The 21,704-nt window shown below is 45.6% G+C and overlaps 1 protein-coding gene across 1 annotated transcript in view; it reads left to right on the plus strand.

Annotated features, from left to right (window-relative positions):
* RYR3 (ryanodine receptor 3) overlaps nt 1–21,704 on the plus strand; it is a 358,095-nt gene that overhangs the window by 165,111 nt on the left and 171,280 nt on the right. The window contains exons 28-36 of the mRNA XM_019627208.1: nt 1,614–1,822; nt 3,491–3,666; nt 4,579–4,615; nt 6,247–6,410; nt 9,696–9,861; nt 15,982–16,068; nt 16,487–16,713; nt 18,201–18,996; nt 21,321–21,521. Of these exons, the coding sequence (XP_019482753.1) occupies nt 1,614–1,822; nt 3,491–3,666; nt 4,579–4,615; nt 6,247–6,410; nt 9,696–9,861; nt 15,982–16,068; nt 16,487–16,713; nt 18,201–18,996; nt 21,321–21,521 (2,063 nt within the window). The remainder of the gene's footprint in view (nt 1–1,613; nt 1,823–3,490; nt 3,667–4,578; nt 4,616–6,246; nt 6,411–9,695; nt 9,862–15,981; nt 16,069–16,486; nt 16,714–18,200; nt 18,997–21,320; nt 21,522–21,704) is intronic.

A 21,704-nucleotide genomic window follows, 5' to 3' on the forward strand; every position in this document is an offset into this window, starting at 1 on the left:
GTCGTTTCCAGATCTATAAGCTCCTTGGAATCCGGACAGTTTCCTCTCCTTCCTTCACATCTCAAAGCACACAGCAGAGCCCACTGTCCCAGAAGGGACTCAAGAAATTTGCCAACAAGCAATCCTTATTTCACACTGGAGTCAGATTTCCAGAGGTGCCTTATTTGTGAAAACTGTCTATAGAAAGGAGGTGATTTCATTTATAAGAGTCTCTAGTGCAAAAATGCCACAAGCTCAGGAGGTTGCCTGAATAGGTGCTTATCTGATTGACCTGTCTGTCTCCCTTCCTGAGGGCCACGCCCATGGCCACCAGTCTGCTCTCAGTCCTCGGTGGCTCTGAGAGAGGCTCTCTGTATAGACATCACCCTCATTCTGCTAGGACTGCATGAAAGCTCTGTTATTTAGAAATTACATTAAACGGTAATAAATAGTGTCCTAAATAAGTTCATTGTTTCTTAAAGCAACCAATTTAGCTTCTGAAGGATTTACTTTTCACTTTCATGACGTTTTTTACATAGAAACTTTGTAGCTTAGATAACAGTATGTAAGCACTGTTGCTAGGAACAGTGCATCTTGTCCTTGGTCTCTTTGAATGAAACTCTTACTGTTAAAGGTCAATTATCCCAAAATTGGCCTTTAAATTACCCCTTAAATAAACACCCCTGTCCTAGGAGTGACACCAGTTTTCTCTGTGGGGGCTCCAACCCCTGCTTTTGCCACTGGCCTTGGTGCCTTTCTTCCCCCTCCAAAGACTGTCAGCCACCCGCCTCCCACATCCTCCCAAATCCAGGATAATTAGTGCTTTCCCGGCTCGGCTGATTTGTTGGTCCACAATTATGGTTTATAAATAGCCCACAAAGAAGAACACCAAACAATTTGAAAATCTGCTTTGGTCTGTTCTGCAACGCAGTTTTTTAATGTGATGAGAATACAGAGGCAAGCTTGGAGAGACGAACTATAGGAGGGAAGTGAGGCATTTTTTATTGCTCCTGCTCAAAAATCTCGCCTTCCTGTTTTACATAACAGTAGGTGGGCTAGGAGAATGGGAGTTTGTAAAATGTACTTTGTAAACCAGCAGTCATAGTATTAGCATTTAAAACTTCTTAGAATCATCCTCTCAAAACGGGAAGAACCATTAGAGCTCTTATTTCCCTGGGGAAGATGCTGGGATCTAGAAACGTTAGGCAGTTTGCACCAAGTGGTTCTTTAGGCTTCTTGCGTTGTTCTGTTTGGGGCAGTATTTAAAATTTCCCAGGGCCCAATAGCAATTTTAACTAAGGCGCAGATGAAGAATGTCTCTTTTTCTCTTAACTGGTTTTACTTTTCCAACTACTGATTATATACTTCTTAAGAATAATCTTGGCTGGATGGTTGCTTTTTTCCCCCAACTCATTTTGAACCAAACTACTTTTCTTTCTCATGCATCAAGCACAGCCGTAGCCTCCACTCGGCTCTTGTTGTTGAGTTCATGTGCCAGGAAGAAAGATGAAGGATGGTGGCCCATCTTTCCAACTGGGATTCAAAGCTGTTAAGGAAGCAGAGATTTGGCTTCCTCGCAGCTTCCCGAGATGGCGCTGCAGGCTGAGGCAGGGCTGTCTTCCCCCGTTCTGCAGGCTTTGTGCCCATCTGCTCTCTGGGACTGTCTCAGATCGGCCGCATGAATCTCGGGATGGACGCCAGTACCTTCAAGTTTTATACCATGTGTGGCCTCCAAGAGGGCTTTGAGCCTTTTGCTGTCAACATGAACCGAGATGTTGCCATGTGGTTCAGCAAGCGCCTCCCAACATTTGTCAACGTGCCAAAGGATCATCCGCATATAGAGGTAATGTTACACATCATTGTGGGTGGCCCTGGCAAGGCAGATGGGCCAGGCTTTAATAAGCTTCCACTAATGCCCCTGTCATCACACAGCTGCCTACCTACATCAAGCTCTGGCTGCTTCTCTGTCCCCTCCCCACTGGCCTTAGAGCTGTAGTTGCAGACATCTTAATTGGGGCAGCTTAGTGGCATCTTACAAATGGCGGCCGCCTTGCAGATACAACCTTGCAGATCAGCCCCCAAGCCTTTGGGCCACTGTGTCTTCTCCAGACATTTCCTGTACCGGTATGGTCATCATAATACAATATTCAGAGACCTTAAGTGTTTCCCTTATAAAGTTCAGGACCTATACTTCAGATGATATGTCCTAGACATGATTCTTCTATGCACAGACATTGATGTCCTTTAGGCCCTGTTCAATTGCTACAGCACTATTTCCAACATTTTAAGCTGAGGTGTCATAGTTGATTATGACGGCTTCCATCTTGCAGGGGGAGCTGAGTGGAGCCAAAGGTTATAAGGAGCCAGATTTGAGTTCTGGTTCTACATCTGCTTGCCTCTGTTTTGTCCATGCCCACCACGGTATTTGCATGGTGTGTACTGGGGGTAAGGGAGGCTAACAGAAAGTCAGACAAATCAGCTCCACTGAAGCATGAGATTCAGTGGCTTCCTTCCACCTGACTGTAAGTTCCCTTAACTCACCTTCCAATCTAAACTCAACGAACATCAACTCTTAATTCCCCCCCCCTCGCTTCACCCCATAGTCTGCCACAGTAGAGACTTATATTTCTCTGACCCCTACCTGACCGTTACTTGAGAAAGCTGGCTCATAAACTTTTGGAGGTCATGAACCCCTTTGACAAACCGATGGAATCTAGAGACCATCCACTTAGAAAAATCTACAAACCACACAAAAATATTTAAGCATACTCAGGCTCCAGGATAAAAACTAGCCTCCAGCATGCAGGGAGAAATGCTTAGATCATATGAACATGATTATTATAGGTCTCGGTTGACTTCTTCTTCATCCCCTTCCCACCCCAACCCGCATGCACACATTTAAAAAATCCAGTTTTGATCTTCCTTCCTCCAACCACTATCCCTGTAATGCTTGTGCCCTGCCACTAGGAATCTCCCCCGTGTTTGGAGGGGCCTCAGGGAGCCTCAGCACTCAAGCTGTGACTGTGGCAGAGATGGGAAATACACGGCACTGGTGGGTGACACAGCCCTCCGAGGGAGCTGATTTTTCTTTTGCACTTTGGGCCTTCTTGCTCCCTCTCCCATAGATATTCTCATGCCCGTTGACAAGAGAAATCCTTGGATTTTCTTCTTTAGCCACTTGCCCCCTGACCTCAAAGGTCAGCCTCAGTGGACACCATGCGCATCATCCAGATACTTACCCCCAACTTGCACCTACCTGTTTTCTACCTTTGACCTTGCAGAAAACTCAGTGTGCATGTCTTTTAATCTCTAATTCCTCTAGCCAGAGGCAGATTTGTTCTTTTCCATAGGGCAGAGTCCAAGTGATGATGAAAGCAGTGATTTGGTCATCACTGGCCACAACTTTTATAATTCGCAGAAAGCCTCAACATATGTAATGTCAATGAGGGAAAGAGGGACAGGGTCAAAATGAGGCCCTCAGGTGCCAGGTAAGGACCCATGGTGTTTCCAGGTCGTGAGGATTGATGGCACCATAGACAGCCCTCCATGCCTCAAGGTGACCCACAAGACGTTTGGCACACAGAATAGCAATGCCAACATGATCTACTGCCGCCTAAGCATGCCCATCGAGTGCCACTCTTCCTTCAGCCACAGCCCCTGTCTGGACAGTGATGCTTTCCAGAAAAGGTGAGAGCGAGACAGGGTGTTCCTTGTGTCCGCTGTAACGTTGGCTTTCCGTCTGTCTGTTTCTTACTCTACCTCAGCACAACTAGAACTCGGAGGGTAGGGTTCTCTCTGCTGTCAGTCAAGTAAAGAAATGAGGATGAATATGTACACCTACATGTGCATGCACGTGTATATGTGTTTGTGCAGTGCATAATTAGGGGACCAATCAGGCTGAACAGGGTGACACCTCGTGGGAAAGTTTCTATTTTTCTTGAGCCCTCTGAGCCCCTATCCTCCTGGCAACCTGCAGTTGCTGTTTTTGGAGTAAAAGGAGGGGATGGAATTGTTGTTGCCTTTGTGTGAAATTAGAAGCTTCTAGAGGCAAATGCTGTCTTTCTTTACATAGTTATGTCCGATGTCCAACCCAGCAGCTGTGTGACCCATGAGTATTGTGACTTCTTCCTTCCTGATAAGGAGTCTATTCCTTGCTGTCTTTCTTTCGGTCCTTTAATGTCTTTTTTTTTTTTTTAAATCATTGATGTATGTCTGCCTGTCTGGAGCTGTCTGGTCCAGGCTTCCTCTAGACTAGAGTTTCACTATCTACCAAGCTTTATACAAGCACAGCTGCTTGAGAGAATGGGAGAATGTATCCAGAGGTATCCCTGCCTACATTATTACAACTCCTCAGCCTCCCCCCAGCTCTAACTTACCACCTGGGCTGCGGGACAAGATTTAGACGCCATAGTCCTGGCTGGTGGTAGCAGTTTACAGAAAAACAAGTCCCAAGACCAGCTGGAATCACTCATGTATTGGAAATAGTTTCCTAAACTTGCCTCTATCATTAAAGGTAGATCAATTGCCTGTCAGAATTGTGGAATTCTCTCTACAGCTGAACAACTAAAACATGGATTATCTCCCCCCCCTCCCCCCCAGGAAACAGATGCACGAAATCCTCTCTCAAACAACAACAGTAAGTAAATGTGCTCAATTATGATTTTAATTATTTGAGTCTTTATTGTGCTTGGTAATGTGCCCCTTACAGCAAAGACCTGCCTAGAGATCCTGTTTAATTGCCAATTACTGTGTCTTTTAATATCCATCATGATGTTTCCAAAACTCGTGTATGGCATTTCTCAAATGGGTGAAGAAAAGACAGATATTTAGTACAAAGCAGAAGGTCTACCAAGAGCATCTCATGGGGCACCATTGTGTACTTTTGCCCATTTGCCACCAGGGACCCAGTACTGCCTTTCTGATGAAAATTAACATCAGTTAGGGAGGGTGGGGTCTTAATTAATCCATTTGTTTGCTTCTTTATGTGAACTTCCATAAGTCAACTCTCCCTCTCTCTGAGCAGTGCCAGGAATAATGTTGAGAGCAATCAAATGAGAAGAAGGAGCCAGGGACCCAGCCTGGAAGATGGAGGTTACTTTTGGTCCCTTTTGTATAGCTAGACAGTGTCCGAAAGCAACTCTTGCTCACTTCTTTTTTTCTTTCTCTTTCTCATTCTTCTTTTAGCACCTAACCAAGAAAAAATTTCTTTGGAAGAAATAAATGCATGTCACCCCTTCTATAAAGTTATCCTGCAATCCCGAGTTCATAGGTTACCTTCCATCAGGAGTAAAAATCTGGCTGCAGTGGTCACACATTTGGAATGTGCAGGGTGCTGAGCTAGGCCCATTGCATCAGCTTCCCACTCAATTCCCACAGCAACCCCGTGAGATGGACAATATCATGCCCTCTGTGGCACAGACAGGACAAATGACTTGTCCAAGGCCACACGATTAATAGCTGCCAGTGCCAAGGTTCAAGCCCCATTTTGTCTGGCTGACCCTTTTATCTTTTAATCAAATTTTATACACACACACACACACACATACATACATACATACATATACATATGACTGACTACAAATAAAAGTCAGTTCATTAAGAATAAATGTGCTTGGTTTTATAAAGAAAATAATGAAGCAGTCACTTACCTTAATGCTTTAATTATTCTTATAACATAGGAATACATTTCACAACTATTATGACACCCGCCAAGAACTGTTGTAATTCTCAACACTTTGTCATTGCTCCTGATGACCATCTAAAGCATGTTTGGCCACAATATGGGTTTTCTTTCACAGCATCTTTTTCAAGACTTTCAAGAAAACTGTCCTGGACTTCCCTGTAAAAGTGGAAAGTGTAGCAGGGGTTTTCTGAGCCCCGACTGTTCCCTCTCTCGGAGGGCAAAGGCAGCGCCCAGCTCTCCCCAGCAGCCCAGGTCTGCTCTGATGCCCAGGAGAGGGTTAGGGTTCTGTGCAGGCCATTCTGAGCAGCTACTGTTTATTCCATCAGCAGCATTTTCTGAGCAAAGGGTAATATTGTAGATTAAGTGCTTGATTCTCTGGATGCTAAAGCACAACAGAAAAGGGAAAAATAAGCCAAATTCTCTAGTCATCCCTTCCCCCAAGTCTAGACTGCGATGCGATACACCTCTAGAACCACGTGTGCTTTTTAAGAAGAAAGGGCCAGGTGGGCTGCAGCAGCATTTCTGCCTCCTGAGCATGTGCCCCCTAACTGGGGGCCACTCACTTCTCTGTGGTCTTTTTTCAGCAGTGCTACTACGCAATCCGCATCTTTGCTGGACAGGACCCCTCCTGTGTCTGGGTTGGATGGGTGACTCCCGACTATCACTTATACAGTGAGAAGTTTGATCTGAGTAAAAACTGTACGGTGACTGTTACTCTGGGGGATGAACGCGGCCGTGTCCATGAAAGGTAAGGGGGCTCATCACTCCCTACCAGCAGTCTTTTTCTCTCTAATCCACACACTCCAAAACAAGGAAACATCCAGCGTCTATTAAAAATGGAAAATGAAGCACAGGCTTAAAATCCTTAAGTAAACGGTGTTGGGTTGGGGATACTATGACAAGACAAGTGTTATTAGTGAAAATAGTAATTTCATCTCATATAAAACACGACCCAGTGATGGGAGATACAAATGGACAACTGGGAGGTCTGCACTCTCTCTCAGACTCTTCTCCATGATTTCCGAGCAAGCCCCAATTTCTACAACATCCAAGCAAGACAGAGAAAGATCCCTGGGTACTTGAAAGAAGTCACTTCAGAAGAAATAAAAAGATGTACCACATCATACAGCAACTGATCAAGTCAGAACTTTCCATCCCAAGAGTTTGTCATGGCTGAAAGCACAAAGAACGTGAAAGAGACATTACAAATTCATGGGTGATGCCCACTGAATAGAAGTTAGAGATCCATAGGGAAAACACATTTGGGCACAACTGTACCCTCCCACCAGTCCATTGGCGCTGCCACCAGAGAAAGAATCCTTGCCCAGCTATGCCCCAGAGGTGACCCAGGAGACCAGACCTTGTTTTCACCTGACATTTAATAGACTCTTTCCCCATGCAGATATGTGTAGAGATATAATAAATTGTTTCTCAAGATGACCTTTACCCCTACAAGTTCAGGAATGTTTTCATAAGCAGTGCTCTTTAGGTGCTACTGGCTCATCAAAAGCCAGGGGTCAGGTACATTGCTATGTCAGGAGGACCACTGTGAGCAGATAGTCAAGAGCACAGACTCTGGAAGCACACTGCCTGTGTTTTAAACTGGGTTCCAGTTCTTAATAGAGGTGTGACTTTGGACAGTCACTTAACCTCCCTGAGCTCAATTTCCTCATCTATAAAAAGAGAATACGAGGTCAGACAATTAAGTTCATGATCTCATCCTAGAAAAAGTGCTACATACCTCATTGCTGAATATCACTATGGTCACCTTCAAAGTACTCCCCTTGGGAAGCTATGTACCAACACCAGCGCCTAGTCCACTCTTCAAAGCAATTTTGGAACTCTTTCTGGAGTGGCCATCAGAGCTGTTGTCATATTACCCTTGATGTCCCAAATGGCATCAAAATGTCTTCCTTTCAATATTTCCTTTATCTTCGGGTAAAGAAAGAAGTCATGGAGGCCAGATCAGGTGAGTAGGGAGGGTGTTCCAATACAGTTATTTGTTTACTGGCTAAAAACTCCCTCACAAACAGTGCTGTGTGAACTGGTGCATTGTTGTGATGCAATAACCATGAATTGTTGGTGAAAAGTTCAGGTCATCTGACTTTTTCACACAGGCTTTTCAGCACTTCCAAATAGTAAGCTTGGCTAACTGTCCAATTGGTACAAATTCATAATGAATAATCCCTCTGATATCAAAAAAGGTTAGCAACATGGTTGCAACAAGTTCGTGAACTTAATTGTCTTACCTCATAATGGTTCCAATTTCATAGAGTGTTGTGAGATAATACACAAAAATACCTAGAACAGTGCCTCAACCCATGCACTCAATAAACATTAACTACTATTATTACTGTTACTGGATGTCTGTCATGTTATGAGACCCAGAGTAGATGCTATAAGCAACATCTGATTTAGGTTGGAAAGCAAAGTATGTGAAAGTAGTTGACCACTACAGACTTTCCTCTTTAACCAGAAAAACAAAGGCAGACATGCCCATCCCAACTGGGTTGATTTCTCCAGTTAGCTGGCTGTCCCATGCCAGATGGATTACTCTATTTGAGCCTCAGTGACAGCATTTATTGTGAAAATTAACTGACACATTAGCATGTAGAATAAGACTCAGCATATAGTAGGTGCTCAGTAATTCTTCTGTGTCTTGCATAAACAAGAAATAAATACAGGATCAATTTTCAGGCATTTCAAATTTGGGTCCTTTAAAATACGACCAAAGCATGGTACGTCATAACTCCCACAGCTGTAATACATTATTAATTGAATTGTGTAGTAGTCATCAATGTACTTAGTACTCTAATCACTAAGCAGCAGCAGTAACATGGCTGCAGTTTAACCTTTATGGAAAGCTAGCAATGGCTATCACTTTTGGAAGGAGCAGCTTGCACTGGTCCTGCCTGTGGGGACTAACACTGAGATATCAGCCTGATGGGGCCCCAGAGGGGAGGGGAGGACAGGAGGTGAATAAGCTCACAAAGGGGATTTCCAGTCACAGGAAAAAGTGATAGAATTCTAGAGCGGAAAGAACCTTGGAGAATTCTTATCAACCCTTGGCCTTCCAAGGTCAAATTAGATCGACCTTAGGATGTTTAAAGGGGCTGCTCTAGTATCAGATATAGAGCCTCTTTCTCATTTAACCTGAGACAGATCACTTCGTATTACCTCAAGTGACTGGGTACCTCAGATGGTGAGCCCCAGGACTAGACTTAGGAGGAGACCCAATTGACTATTCCCAGCCCACAGCCATTGAAAAGGAATCACCTTTGCCACGGTGCCCCTTCTCTAAAGCCCACTCAGGATTTAAAATCTTACAATGAAGGAATCAGGCTTTGGAGCCTTAAAAGCTTTTGGGTTATTACAGTTGGCTTTTAAATCTAAATAATGGCACCAATGATAGAGTTTACATTCTGAGGATTGGTAGACAGGCACCCAAGCTGGTAGTTAGTGAAGAATGTGGTGGACAGACCTTCAGGGGGCTGAGAAGGGCAGGATACTGTAGGCCTGGAGGTGGGAGGGCATCAGAGACACCTCCACCTATGTTGTAAGTCTGCCCAGGCCTGCCATCCTAAGGAATGTGGCATTGAGTTTCCAAGTGTCTTAAAGACTTTTTGCCCGGACACTGGACTAGGATGCTGAACGCAGATCTTTGTTCCTGCTTCATTCCAAATGCCTGAGTCTGCCTATGGTGGCCACCTTCTCTGTGCCTCCATTTCCCATCTCTAAGGTGGGAATACTACCATCCCCATTATCTGTTTCAGAAAGGTGAACTGACATGGAGCCTGGAAACAGATACCTGAACGTCACACTCTTTGGACCAAAGTAGCCCAATAGATTGCCAGATCCTTAAACTGAGTTGTTCATGCCTGAGGAAACTGGGTTGAAGCTGAATGAATTCAGTTAAGAGAAAAAGTTATTGGGGGCAGACTGGAAAGCCTGGGGCATTTCATCCCAGAGTCCTGACTGCAAACTGCCCCAATCCCAAATCTAATTCTGTGCCTTTCATCTCTGTGGCTCCTAGTGTAAAGCGCAGCAACTGCTACATGGTCTGGGGTGGGGACATTGTGGCCACTTCCCAACGGTCAAGTCGCAGCAACGTGGACCTGGAGATCGGCTGCCTTGTGGACCTGGCAATGGGCATGCTGTCATTCTCGGCCAATGGGAGAGAACTCGGCACCTGCTACCAGGTAGGAGTGGCTTCTGGGGCCGAGACAACAATGTCCCTGGCCTGAGTGCTTAGGGCTCTGCTCCTCATTCTGCTCCATAGTCAGCATCCCCACCAGAGCACGGAGGTGATGAGCCCACGTGGTCCACAAGCCATCTTGGGAAACAAACAAAAAAGCAAAGTGACTTCATTTGTCCACAGAAAGGGGGAGAAGGGCGGGGGGCAGATATCATACATATTGGTTGATCAGATATGCTGGTCATCTTTCTAGAAGATAAGGTGCTTCCTTGGTGGGCTCTTAAAGGTTGTTCATTTATTTTGTAATTGTTTTTAGTGCAACTTTGATGTTACCGGCACTATATAAGATGTAAAGTTTAAAATGTGAACAGAGGTACTCCTACTTTAAGAAACATCTATGCTCAAAATATAGACCCATAAAAACTGATTAATTTGCCAGGGAGTATTCTCTTTGTAAAAGGTGATTCTCATTCTCTATGGATTCTTTACAGGATCCTTTAAAAATGCATTTATATAAACAATGTTTCCCTATTTCATTGACTATGAACTCTGATAGAACTACTCAGGAAAACCATCAGTCATACACTTGTAAGTTTACCTGTCATTAAGCACAAAAGGCTGGGTTTCTTTATGCAGGATTTTCGTCTTTGATGGCCAGGTAAGCTTCGGAACTTCCAAACATATTATATCCTTCTTTTGAAGTTTTGCATGAACATTAACTTTGAGAAATACTTTAGAAAGAAACCTGTCTAACCAGGCACTTCTCATGTTATTTAACCAAAAAAAAAAACAAAAAAAAACTTTTCTTTTTTTTTTATACTCTAACAGTTATTAGTATTCTATAAGCCTAGAGTTCTACCAAGCTTACCAGGGAACAGCTAAGATAAGGAGTTATATTTCTATATTAAACCTTCTTGACACTCCAAGGGTAGAATGGAGAGTCTCAGGTATGTGTGGACAGAGAGGATTATCGAAGTTCAGAGAGGGAAGCGCTCTCCCCCATTGAGAGTGGCCTGGAAAGTGTTCATTATGGAGAAATCTTAAACAAACAAAAAAGAAGTGTTTCACGTGGAGAGCGGGCAGTATACTAGGTTGAAAGAAGGGCACAGGGAGCATTGAAGAGATAGGGAAGCCTAAGGTATTATGTATGAGGAACAATGGACAGACTAGTATGGCGTCTTTATGGTGAGTGGTGACAATGCCATTTAGAAAGGGAGGGAGGTGTTGATAGGAACTGAGGAACTCCTGAAGGTTGCTGACCCAGGACAAGGGCACGCAGTGTTTATGGAAGCTTAGCAAGCTACAGCAGATAAAAAGCATCCTGCTATGTAAATGGATAAAACCTTAGGTTCTAGAATTAGCCCCAGGTTACAGCATCCAGGCTGAAGGGCCTCTTGGCAGCCAGTTGTCTGGCCTGCAGTTGGAGGGGAGAGATAGAATAGCTGCCCCAAATCTGAAATGTTTGGTGACCAAGAACAGAGAGACTGATCCCTTTTTGGGGTCCGGGGACCGCCTGCCGGCATGGAGGCAGCTGCCTCCTCCCCGGTACCTCCTGTAGCAAAGGAGACTGGGCACCTCCTCCTCCTCCTCCTGGAAAAAAGTGGGATCATCAGCACCACGCAGCAAGCTTGGTACAGCAGCTGAGGCCCCACCAGCTGTTCCCAGAAAGACGCCTTTGCAAAACCAGACTTTGAGGCAGGAAGTAAGGTATCTTTCTAATACTGTCTAGAGATTCTACCTTCCCCCCAGTCCCCTAAGAATGCTTATATACATTTCTGCTGTCCTTCAGAATCCATTACTTTTTTTCCCATTAACTCCTGAAATGAGTTTGACTGAAGGGTCCTCCCTGAGCTGCAGAGAGCGCTACAGCGTCTAATAACTTTTAAGGCGAGTTGGGCTTCAAAGGTCCCTAAATAAATAAATAACCCATGGCACTCACAGCGGCTGTGCCTGGCCTGCCTCAGGGAAGAGATGTTGAGGAGATGTTATAACAAAGAGCAGGACACTGTGGCCATTTTTATCCCATCTTTCACAGTAGTTTCTGGGTGACATTGGGCTAGTCATTTGTCTTCTCTGAGCTGCGAGTTGGCACCTACCCCCCGGGACACCTGCCTCTACTCCATGCATGTAAGTCCTCATGTCTCCACTCGGCGTTCTGCCTTCCACTGAGGAATGTGGCTGTGAATGTGGAGAGCGCCAGGCCTTTAGAGTCCAGGGGCCCTGGGGAGGCTCACACCCAGCCAGCCCCCTTTTCATTCCAGGCTAGACGCTAATGTGTCCAGCTGTGCATCTGGTCCCCCAGCAGTGGGATAATTATTATTCTGCAGCTGTAGCCATTTTCATTTTTCAATTATCTTGAGAGGAGCAGAGCAGCAATATTTATACACTGGCTTTCTATTCAGAAAGGGCCAGTAACCAAAATAATGAGAGAAGGATTCTCTCCAACAGTATTTTTCGAGTTCCCCATTAAATAACTGCTATGCAATTTGAATACCTTTTTCTGTCCCTCATAATGTAATCATGGGTGAAATGAGAAATAAAATATATGTTCAAGAGATACTACTCCTCGGTTATTGACACCCCAGACACACTGCTCTGAGAAGTGGGCCGGCTGTAAGATTCAGATTTATGGAAGGGTTAGCTTTCAATTCAGGCCAGTTATTATATCCTGATCTTCACACATAATTAGAAACAGAATGTCTAGATCAGCCAGTGATAAAATGTACCTTAAACACAAAGGGAAAAATATCCGTGGTACTTCACAGCAGCCCCAAATCTGGGCTCACTGCTCATTGCATTAAAATGTAAGTTCCCCATCCAGAGTGTAAACTCCCTGAGGGCAGAGGCCATCTCTCTGTTCACTGCTGCATCCCCTGTGGGTGAAACAGTACCTGGCACCTAGGTATTGTATTTGTTGTCAAACTGCCCAACTCAGCTATGAAGCCACTATATTCATGTTTTCATTGCTGCCTATCAAGTTACCACAAAATTAGCAGCCTTAAACAGCATGCATTTATTGTTTCATAATTCTATAGGTTCTCTGCTTAGGTTCTCAAAAGGCCAAAATCAAGCTGTCAGCTGGGCTGAGCTGGCTCTGTCTGAGGCTCTGGGAGGAATCCACTCCAAGTTCATTGACATTGTTGGCAGGGTCCTGTTATGTTTGGAGATTGAGGTCTGAGGTCCTTGTTTCCTTGCTGGTCATCAGTCAGGACTATTCTCTGCTGCTTCCAGAGGTGCCCACGTTCCCTCTCACATGGCCCCTTCCAGCTTCAAAGCCCCAAGGGTATATCCAACTCTTGTCATGCTTTGAATCTCTCTGACTTTCCCTTCTGCCCCCAGAAGGAGAAAACACCTGCCTTTTAAGGGCTCATGTGACTAGATTAAACCCACAAGGATAATCTCTGTCTTAAGGTCAACTGGTTAGTAGCTTTTCTTACCTCTGCACAATCCCTTCTGCCATTTAGCATACATGATCACAGAAATAACCCCATCTAGGGTTCTGCTTACCACACCCCAGTCAACATTTTTATCCTTATGTACTCCCATCATGAGCCCACACTTGGGTTGCCTTTTTATTATAGTGAATGAAGAAAAATTTCAATGGTTCATTGTGATGGGGTTATAGTCCGCAGGCTAGAAATAAACCTATCCCAGAGCATCCTAAAGGCTCTCGGAGCACATCCTCTCTGCAGGGAGGTTTGAAGAGGGCCCTGGCATTTGGCTGGGTAATTTAAAAAGTTTGCAGGGCCAATTCCTGAGGAACCTAAAAACGTGCCACCCTTTTCAGCTGGTAGCACCCTGTGCCGGTATGATGTAGGGCAGCCCAGGGAACGTCCAGCCAAAAGCACTTCTCTTTCCCTGTGAGCACAGACTCATGGGCTGCTTCCTGGTCCAGGTGAAGTTTTCTCAGCCTCCAGAGCTCTGCTTGCTTCAAGGTGCAATGACTTGAGGGGCATGCATTGTCCTAGGTGCCGCCCAACAAGTATTTGAGAAATCTGGGGTCAGCCCAGATAGGATTTGGGCCACTTTATGGCCAAAGTCACCCCTGCATCAGATCAGAATTTCCTATTAATATCTCTCACCGCTGTAAACCCAGAGTCTGGCACAAAGCAGGTGTATGACAGGCACTAAATAAGCATTTGTTAAACGTCCTTAACAGATTCTTTCAGACATTGCAAGGCAGTTCTAGCCATCCTGTCCCTACGCTTTGGTTTTACAGGAATTTATCCATCCTTATCATCCATGGGTACCTGAGGCATTGGGGGTAAAGTAAATGTCTGCCTCTGTACAATGAGCCCACCACAGTGTACTGGAATGACCGTGTACTGGGCGCAAGGCTGGGGTTTAACAAGTCCACCCTGCTTCTTTTAAGTTGCAGCCCTTAAAATATGTGCTTTTAGAAATCTTATATCTAAATGCATCGAGGCAGTTTATTATGTAAAGGAAGCCTGTAACAAATAACCTGACAAAAAGAAAACTCACTGAATTCATGTTGTATTATCACATAACAAATTACCATACACATAGTGACCTAAAACTGCATACTTTTGTTGTCTCGTAGTTTCCATGGGTCAGGAGTCAGGGCACAGCTTAGCTGGGTCCTCTACTCAAGATCTCACAAGGCTGTCATCAGGGTGACAACCTGGCTGTGTTCTTTTCTGGAGCTCAGGGTCCTTTTCCAAGCTCACGTGGATGTTGACAGAATTCTTACTTGCATTTGTAGAATTGAGGCTCCATTTCTTCCTGGCTGCAGCCAGGGGGCAGCCATTCTCAGCCTCGTGAGACTTCATGGAATTCCTTGTCACGTGGTCCTCTCACAACATGGAGATTACTTCTCCATGGCCAACGGGAGAATCTTTCTTTCCAGTCTGCTGAGATGGAGTCTGATATAATGTGACCTAATCAAGGGAATGACAGTCCTTTCACTTTTGCCATATTCTGTTTGCTAGAAACAAGACACAGGTTCTAGGGGAGGGGATTAGACAAGGGGTGATTCACGGGGGAGGAGGGGCACCTTAGGGTATGTCCACAACACCCAACATCTCCTAATTTGGTGAGTTGGGCAAGTTGCAAGAGTTTCCTAATGTCTAAATTTGCTTAAAGGCAAAGGACTTCAGCTGGTGAAATTAAAGTCCCACTTCTTCTTCCACGGTCCTCCAAGTCTGATCAAAAGCCCTTCATCAAAGTGAGCAAATGATAAGTGGAGCCCCAAGGTCATAAATAAATCCACGTGCCTCATGTAAGTGGCAGCCAAAAGACAGTGAATTTACACCATTTAATGTAAGAACTAGAATCATACAGAGAGAGAAGGGGGTGGAGAAAAGTCCAAAGGAACCAAATGAAAGGAGAGTTTTTGAGAGAAGAGACAGGCCCTGGAGGCAGCCTCTTCCTGTTATTCTAGGAAAGTGCCTCATGGTCCCTGCCTGCAAAGTGTGGGGGGCGCTTTTCTCTTCCAGGGACATTTGGCAATCTCTGAAGACATTTTTGATTGTCATGACTGGGGTGGGGTGGAGAGCACTCATGACATCTAGTAGGTAGAGGCCAGGGAAGCCGAAAATATCCTACAATGGACAGCTCACACAAGAAAGACCCAGCCCAAAACATCAATAGTCTCAGAGCTGAGAAGCCCCGCTATAAGAGGCCTCCTGTGTTGCCTGACCAATGTCTGTTCGCCTTCAGAAATACTACTAAAGTCACCACCCAACCCTAATTATCACTTCCTCTGGGCAGGTGTCTCATGCTCTCTAAGGAGCCAGCACATCACGTTGTTCAGTGACGAAGGGCAGGCATTGTCTTTGGTGGCAGGTTAGTAGCTCCCACCTGTGACTGTCCTCTTGAGCACTGGAGAAAGCTGTTGGCTTCAGTTACAGGAAAGAGAAAATGAAAGGATGTGAAATTGTGCAGCCCCCAGCAGAGAGAGGGAGAGAGTGTTTAAGGTGAGGAGCAGTGACAGCATCTGCCAGTAGGTACCAGGTCTCTGGGAATTTCCGAGCAGCGGAGAACGACCAGCCAGTGAACTGTCCTCTTTCAGCACACGTCAGAGTGAGGGTGTTCATTAAAACACCCAATGCCACCTATGATTTTATAATTTGGGACAAACCTCTCAATTTGTTTTGGTTTATAGGTGGAGCCCAATACAAAAGTGTTTCCGGCAGTCTTCCTGCAGCCTACAAGCACTTCTTTGTTTCAGTTTGAACTTGGGAAGCTGAAGGTATTTATCAGTTCCCTCACCTAATGGCTATGATAAGGGAAGACACACTGACCATTAGGGGGAAGACCCCAGGACTCAGAAAACAGGGGAATCTGTCACTCCCTCACTTTTCATATGCACCCCCCCACCCCACTCACCAGACTCCTACACTTGCCTGTGAAATTCATACGACAGAACATAGGTTTTCATTTTTCCCTTCTCCTATTTCTGTTGGGTGCTGAAGTAATTAATTAATGCTCATATTAACTGTTAGGAAAGGTCTTAATTGATGCTGGTAAAGCCCTTAGAGGTCCCTGGATACATTTGTCTCTCTTTAATTTATACTAACCCTATTGGTTATCATGGGCCAGGTGCGTTATCCAGCCACAGAACATGTTGGCGTGTGTGTTCTCTCTAACGCCTTTCCGCCTTGCCCCAGAATGCAATGCCCCTGTCGGCAGCCATATTTAAGAGTGAGGAAAAGAACCCAGTCCCACAGTGTCCGCCGCGGCTGGACGTCCAGACCATCCAGCCAGTGCTCTGGAGCCGCATGCCCAGCAGCTTCCTGAAGGTGGAGACAGAGCGGGTGAGCGAGCGCCACGGCTGGGTGGTGCAGTGCCTGGAGCCCCTGCAGATGATGGCACTCCACATCCCCGAGGAGAACAGGTAGTGGAGGGGCCCACAGAGGACGGGGCAGGCCTGGGAGGCAGTGAGTCAGGGCTTGCAAGGAGCACCATCCTCATCGGCCAAGGGCTCTGCTTAATCCCAGGATGACTGTCAGTTTCCCCACACCTCAGTGTCTCTCCCTTCCCCCTTTCGGTATTTACTCAGAAACAGCAGGATATTCACTGTGATGTGCCTGCCCCGGGGCCTTCACCGTAGCTCTGCGTGCCTTCACTCAGGGAACACTGCCATGCCTTTAATTAAAAACCTTAGTGTGACCCTGAGATATATGTTTATTGATGTCAAGAAGGGGAAGAATGGGGCATACCTCACTTGCGTAGAGAACGAAGAAATAAGAAATTCAGGCTCCTGGCCTCCCCTCATTAAGAGGCATTCTTGGACTACGGCCTGGTTTCACCGCCAGCACTGTTAGATTCTGGCTGTGTAGCCTTCGGTCAGTTACTCTTGCACTCCAGGCCTCAGCCTCCTCATGGATACAGTGGGATAAATGCCCACCCAAAGGGTTGCTGGGAGAAAAAAAATGAGATTGTGTAGGTAAAAATCTAGTACAGTTTCTGTGCATAGTAAGAAGTAATTCTATTTTTGTGGATATTATTACCCCTTGATCTTTTGGACTAAAAAAAATAAAGTAATAGAGGGTAGAGGTGTTTCATACCTGCATAGCTCCCTTTTAGATATTCATGGGCAGCAGCAGGACAGGCTAGCGTAGGGAAGGAGCAGAAAACACCGGCAGTCCATCCATGTAAGCTAATTGCAAAGGGTCCCCAGATCCAGGGTGAGGAGCAAGACAAAGTAGAAAATCTAAGCAAAGATCAGAGCCATGCCCTGGGCCTTCACAAACAAGGGAACAATGCACAGGCAGACAGATCTCTAAAGCCAGGAAGGAGAAAGTGAATTGATTGTGCCAACTCATCTGAGGTTGGAAAGTGTTTTCTCTCTGGACAAGAGTATGGTGTGTTTGTTTTCAGGGGAAGGGAAGCCCGTGGATGAAGGGAGATTGGAGGTTATACAGGTAACATAAAAGGTAGATTGATGGAGGGCTTCAGCTATATCTTCTGAAGGCGTCTTCCACCAGGAAACAGAGGGTCCCCTTGAACCTACAAATGAAAGGATCAAACCACCTCTGTCATATACCTGAATGTTTTTCAGTGTTGAGATTTGGGGTTTTCCCTAATAAGGAAGACGTTAATGTTTGGTATGCTAGTATCTTTTTCAAGTCTTACAGACTTTTGAGACCCTTGAAGTTAGATATGGGGGGTTATCAGAAACTGGGATGTGGACCAGAACCATGAGAGGAATAATAACCTATAAGAGAAAGTGGGGCAGAGATGCCTCCATCTTTCTAACCCTCGCCTACCTTCACTGGGTTGGGTGAAATCCCTGGGGATTCAGAGAGCAAGAACTCTGCTGAATTCTGGCACATTTTTCTCCCCATGGAGTTGTTGATTGCCTGTGTCTTTGGTTCTCAGGTGTGTGGATATCCTGGAGCTCTGTGAGCAGGAGGACCTGCTGCAGTTCCACTACCACACGCTGCGACTCTACAGCGCCGTATGTGCCCTGGGGAACAGCCGAGTAGCCTACGCCCTGTGCAGCCACGTGGACCTCTCCCAGCTCTTCTATGCCATTGATAACAAGTACCTCCCTGGCCTGCTTCGGTCTGGTTTCTATGACCTGCTCATCAGCATCCATTTGGCCAACGCTAAGGAGAGAAAGCTGATGATGAAGAATGAGTATATCATCCCCATTACCAGCACCACCAGGAGAATCCGCCTGTACCCAGACAAGTCCAAGAGGCATGGGCTGCCTGCAGTCGGCCTGAGAACATGCCTCAAGCCAGGGTTCAGGTTCTCCACCCCTTGCGTTGTCATGACCAGTGAGGAGCACCAGAAGCAGAGCCCCGAGATTCCCTTGGAGATTCTCAGGACAAAGGCACTGAGCATGCTGAGAGAGGCTGTGCAGTGCAGCGGGGCACACATCCGGGACCCTGTTGGGGGCTCTGTGGAGTTCCAGTTTGTGCCTGTGCTGAAGCTCATTGGAACCCTGCTGGTCATGGGGGTGTTCGACGATGATGACGTTCGGCAGATCCTCCTCCTGATCGATCCCACTGTGTTTGGAGAGCACAGTGGGGAGACAGAAGAGGGGGCAGAGAAGGAGGAAGTGACTCAGGTGGAGGAGAAGGCAGTGGAGGCTGGGGAAAAGGCCAGCAAGGAGGCTCCAGTCAAAGGCTTGTTACAGACCAGGTTACCGGAGCCTGTCAAGCTGCAGGTAACTTTGGGCTTCAAAGATCCTGCTCTTGGAAAGAGCTGGGGAGGGAGACAGTACAGCCAGTGATGAGGCCGGGACTGTGGACACTGACCTGAACCTGGAGGGTGACAGAGATGCTCAGAATACCCACCGGTCGTGCTCATTTCTGACATAGAATGTACTCCCTAAGTCTCCCCAAGACAAAATAAAAATGCCAACCCTCATCAATGAGGCCTGGGCTTTAGAATTCTCTGGTACCAGGGATGGATTTGCCCTGATCTTATGTCTTTGGGACTAAAGGGCTCATTTGCGAGATCCTGTCTGGAGAGGGAGAGGAGCCTTTGGCTGTGGAGTGCACCAGCGAAACTGGCTCGTCGAGTGACCACACTCATCACCTGCTTTCATTTATTGCCATGCTCTGGTCACCAAGCTGATGTTCCACTGGCATTCAAAGAAACTGCCATCTGGGCTAAGGAAAAGAGTCAGGCTCATTTTGAGCTGCCCCCTTGGCCTCAACGCCTCCTAAAACACAGTCTTCTCAGGTGTAAGCTGGCGTCAGTCTTCTGGGCGCCGAGAAAAGATAAATGAAAATGAATAGAGTAGAACAGCCTGCCCCACAGAGTGAGCCTGGTTCAGGCATCTCTATTTCAGTTCCTCTCCTCTGCCCCTTACTACTGATATAAACTTGCCCAGTCAACAGCCATGAGAGCCTTAGCTTTATGATTTGTGAGATGTGGATGATAATATAGTAAACCATAAGATTAGAATGTATTTTTTTTAATATCTAAGTATCTTTTATTTTATTTATTTATTTACTTATTTGGCTGAGCCATCCTGCCACCTGTTGGCAGCTCAGTGGGGCCGGGACTCGAACCGCTGTTGCTCAGAGCTCAAACTCTTGACCGAGCTCTTAACCAACTGAGCCACTCGGCCAGCCCCTAGAATGTATTTTTATAAAATATACTATGAAAATGTTTTATAAAATGTATTATAGTAATCTGCAGTGGAAGGTCTCTTATTCAATGTGATAGGATTGGTAGGTGGTCAGTTAAAACATTAAATATAGAGGAGAATTTTACATATATACCTTAAACATTGTATTAAAATATATAAATGTGCTATTCTAACATAGGGCCAGGACCGTTTCTCTAATGTGAGTCTCTGACTGGCCCATAGAGTCTTCTCTTGTGCATAGATGACACCTGTCATGCACCACCTGCAATCGCCATTTGGGGATCTTGACAGTAGACTGCATATGTAGAGGTAACTGGAGTGCAGAATGCTTCTAGATTTGTATGATTTCCCACAATTTTTTGTAGTTGTCTAATTCACACCCAATTTTTAGCGTTTTTTTTTTAACTTGCCTTTTACGGATGTCCCTTAGTCATTCAACTTAGTTTTCCTATTTCATTGGCTCAAATCATTGTTTTTTCTCTTTGGAAATGTGTTTGTTTATTTTTAAGATTCTTATTAAAATATAGCTAACTTACAATGTTCTGTTAGTTTCAGGTGTACACCATAGTTATTCAACATTTATATACCTAAAGAAGTGATCGCCATGATAAGTCCAGCAAGGCTCATATAATTTTTAATTAAATGGTATAATTATAATCACGAGTATGGCTGGCATACACTCTGGGTCCTAGTTCACCTGGCGGGAGCAGAGGTGTAGAGGTATGTCAGAGATTGTGCAGCTAGGTGAAAGCCCTCCATCGCCCAGACTGACTGGAGAGAGTCTGTTAATCCCATGAGCAGTTAAGTAGAGGCAGGCTAATAGAACTTCTCCTTTAATAAAAATATCAGGAATGCAGTGAGGACTAAAGGAGATAAAGTATGGCAAGTGCCTGGCAGAGTGTCTGGTACATAGCATTCAATAAGTTATGGCTATTATTTTTCTTATTAGTGGTCTAATAGTGATAAGATTAGTAATAACAACCCTAAAGATCTAATCACAAAAAAACAGTGCCGATAAACAAAAACAGTGAAAGCCAGAAGATGTCAGGAAGGAGCCAGAGCTCACGATGCAATTTGGTGGTGGTTCCTGTGTGAGCTTAGAGCCCTGGGAGAACACTCTCTGAGAAACACTGCTCTCTCTCCCCGCAGGCAGGTTTACTCAGTCTTCAACAAGCTTTTTTCCCTGTTGTGCTCCTGGCCCTACTAGTGAAGAGCTGGATTCAGGCCAGCTCGGGTTCAAGTAATAGCTCCACCCTTACCATGTGACATAGAACAAGTTGCTTAAATCGCCAGAATCTCAGTGTTACCCTCCGTAAAACGGGGATGCTAGGTGATGTACCAGTTCACATAAAGCATGATTATATTAGCATTTATGTGCACTTTTGTTCCAGATGTGTGAGCTCCTCAGCTACTTCTGTGACTGTGAGCTGCAGCACCGAGTGGAGGCCATTGTGGCATTTGGCGACCTTTATGTCTCCAAGCTCCAGGCCAATCAGAAGTTCCGTTACAATGAGCTCATGCAGGCCCTGAACATGTCTGCAGCCCTGACCGCCCGGAAGACCAAGGAGTTCCGCTCACCCCCCCAGGAGCAGGTGAGCACCCCTTGCTGAGCCTCTATCCCATTCCTACAGAAATGTACAGGGCACATGAAACATTTATGTGCCTGGGCAGCATGAGGACTGTAGGAGATTCATCTTTGCTGATGGCAGAATAGTATTCCATTGTGTATATGTGTGTGTGTGTGTGTGTGTGTGTGTGTGTGTGTGTGTGTGTGT

The sequence above is a fragment of the Hipposideros armiger genome, unplaced genomic scaffold (assembly GCF_001890085.2).
Source record: "Hipposideros armiger isolate ML-2016 unplaced genomic scaffold, ASM189008v1 scaffold_724, whole genome shotgun sequence".
NCBI classification, from domain to species: domain Eukaryota; kingdom Metazoa; phylum Chordata; class Mammalia; order Chiroptera; family Hipposideridae; genus Hipposideros; species Hipposideros armiger.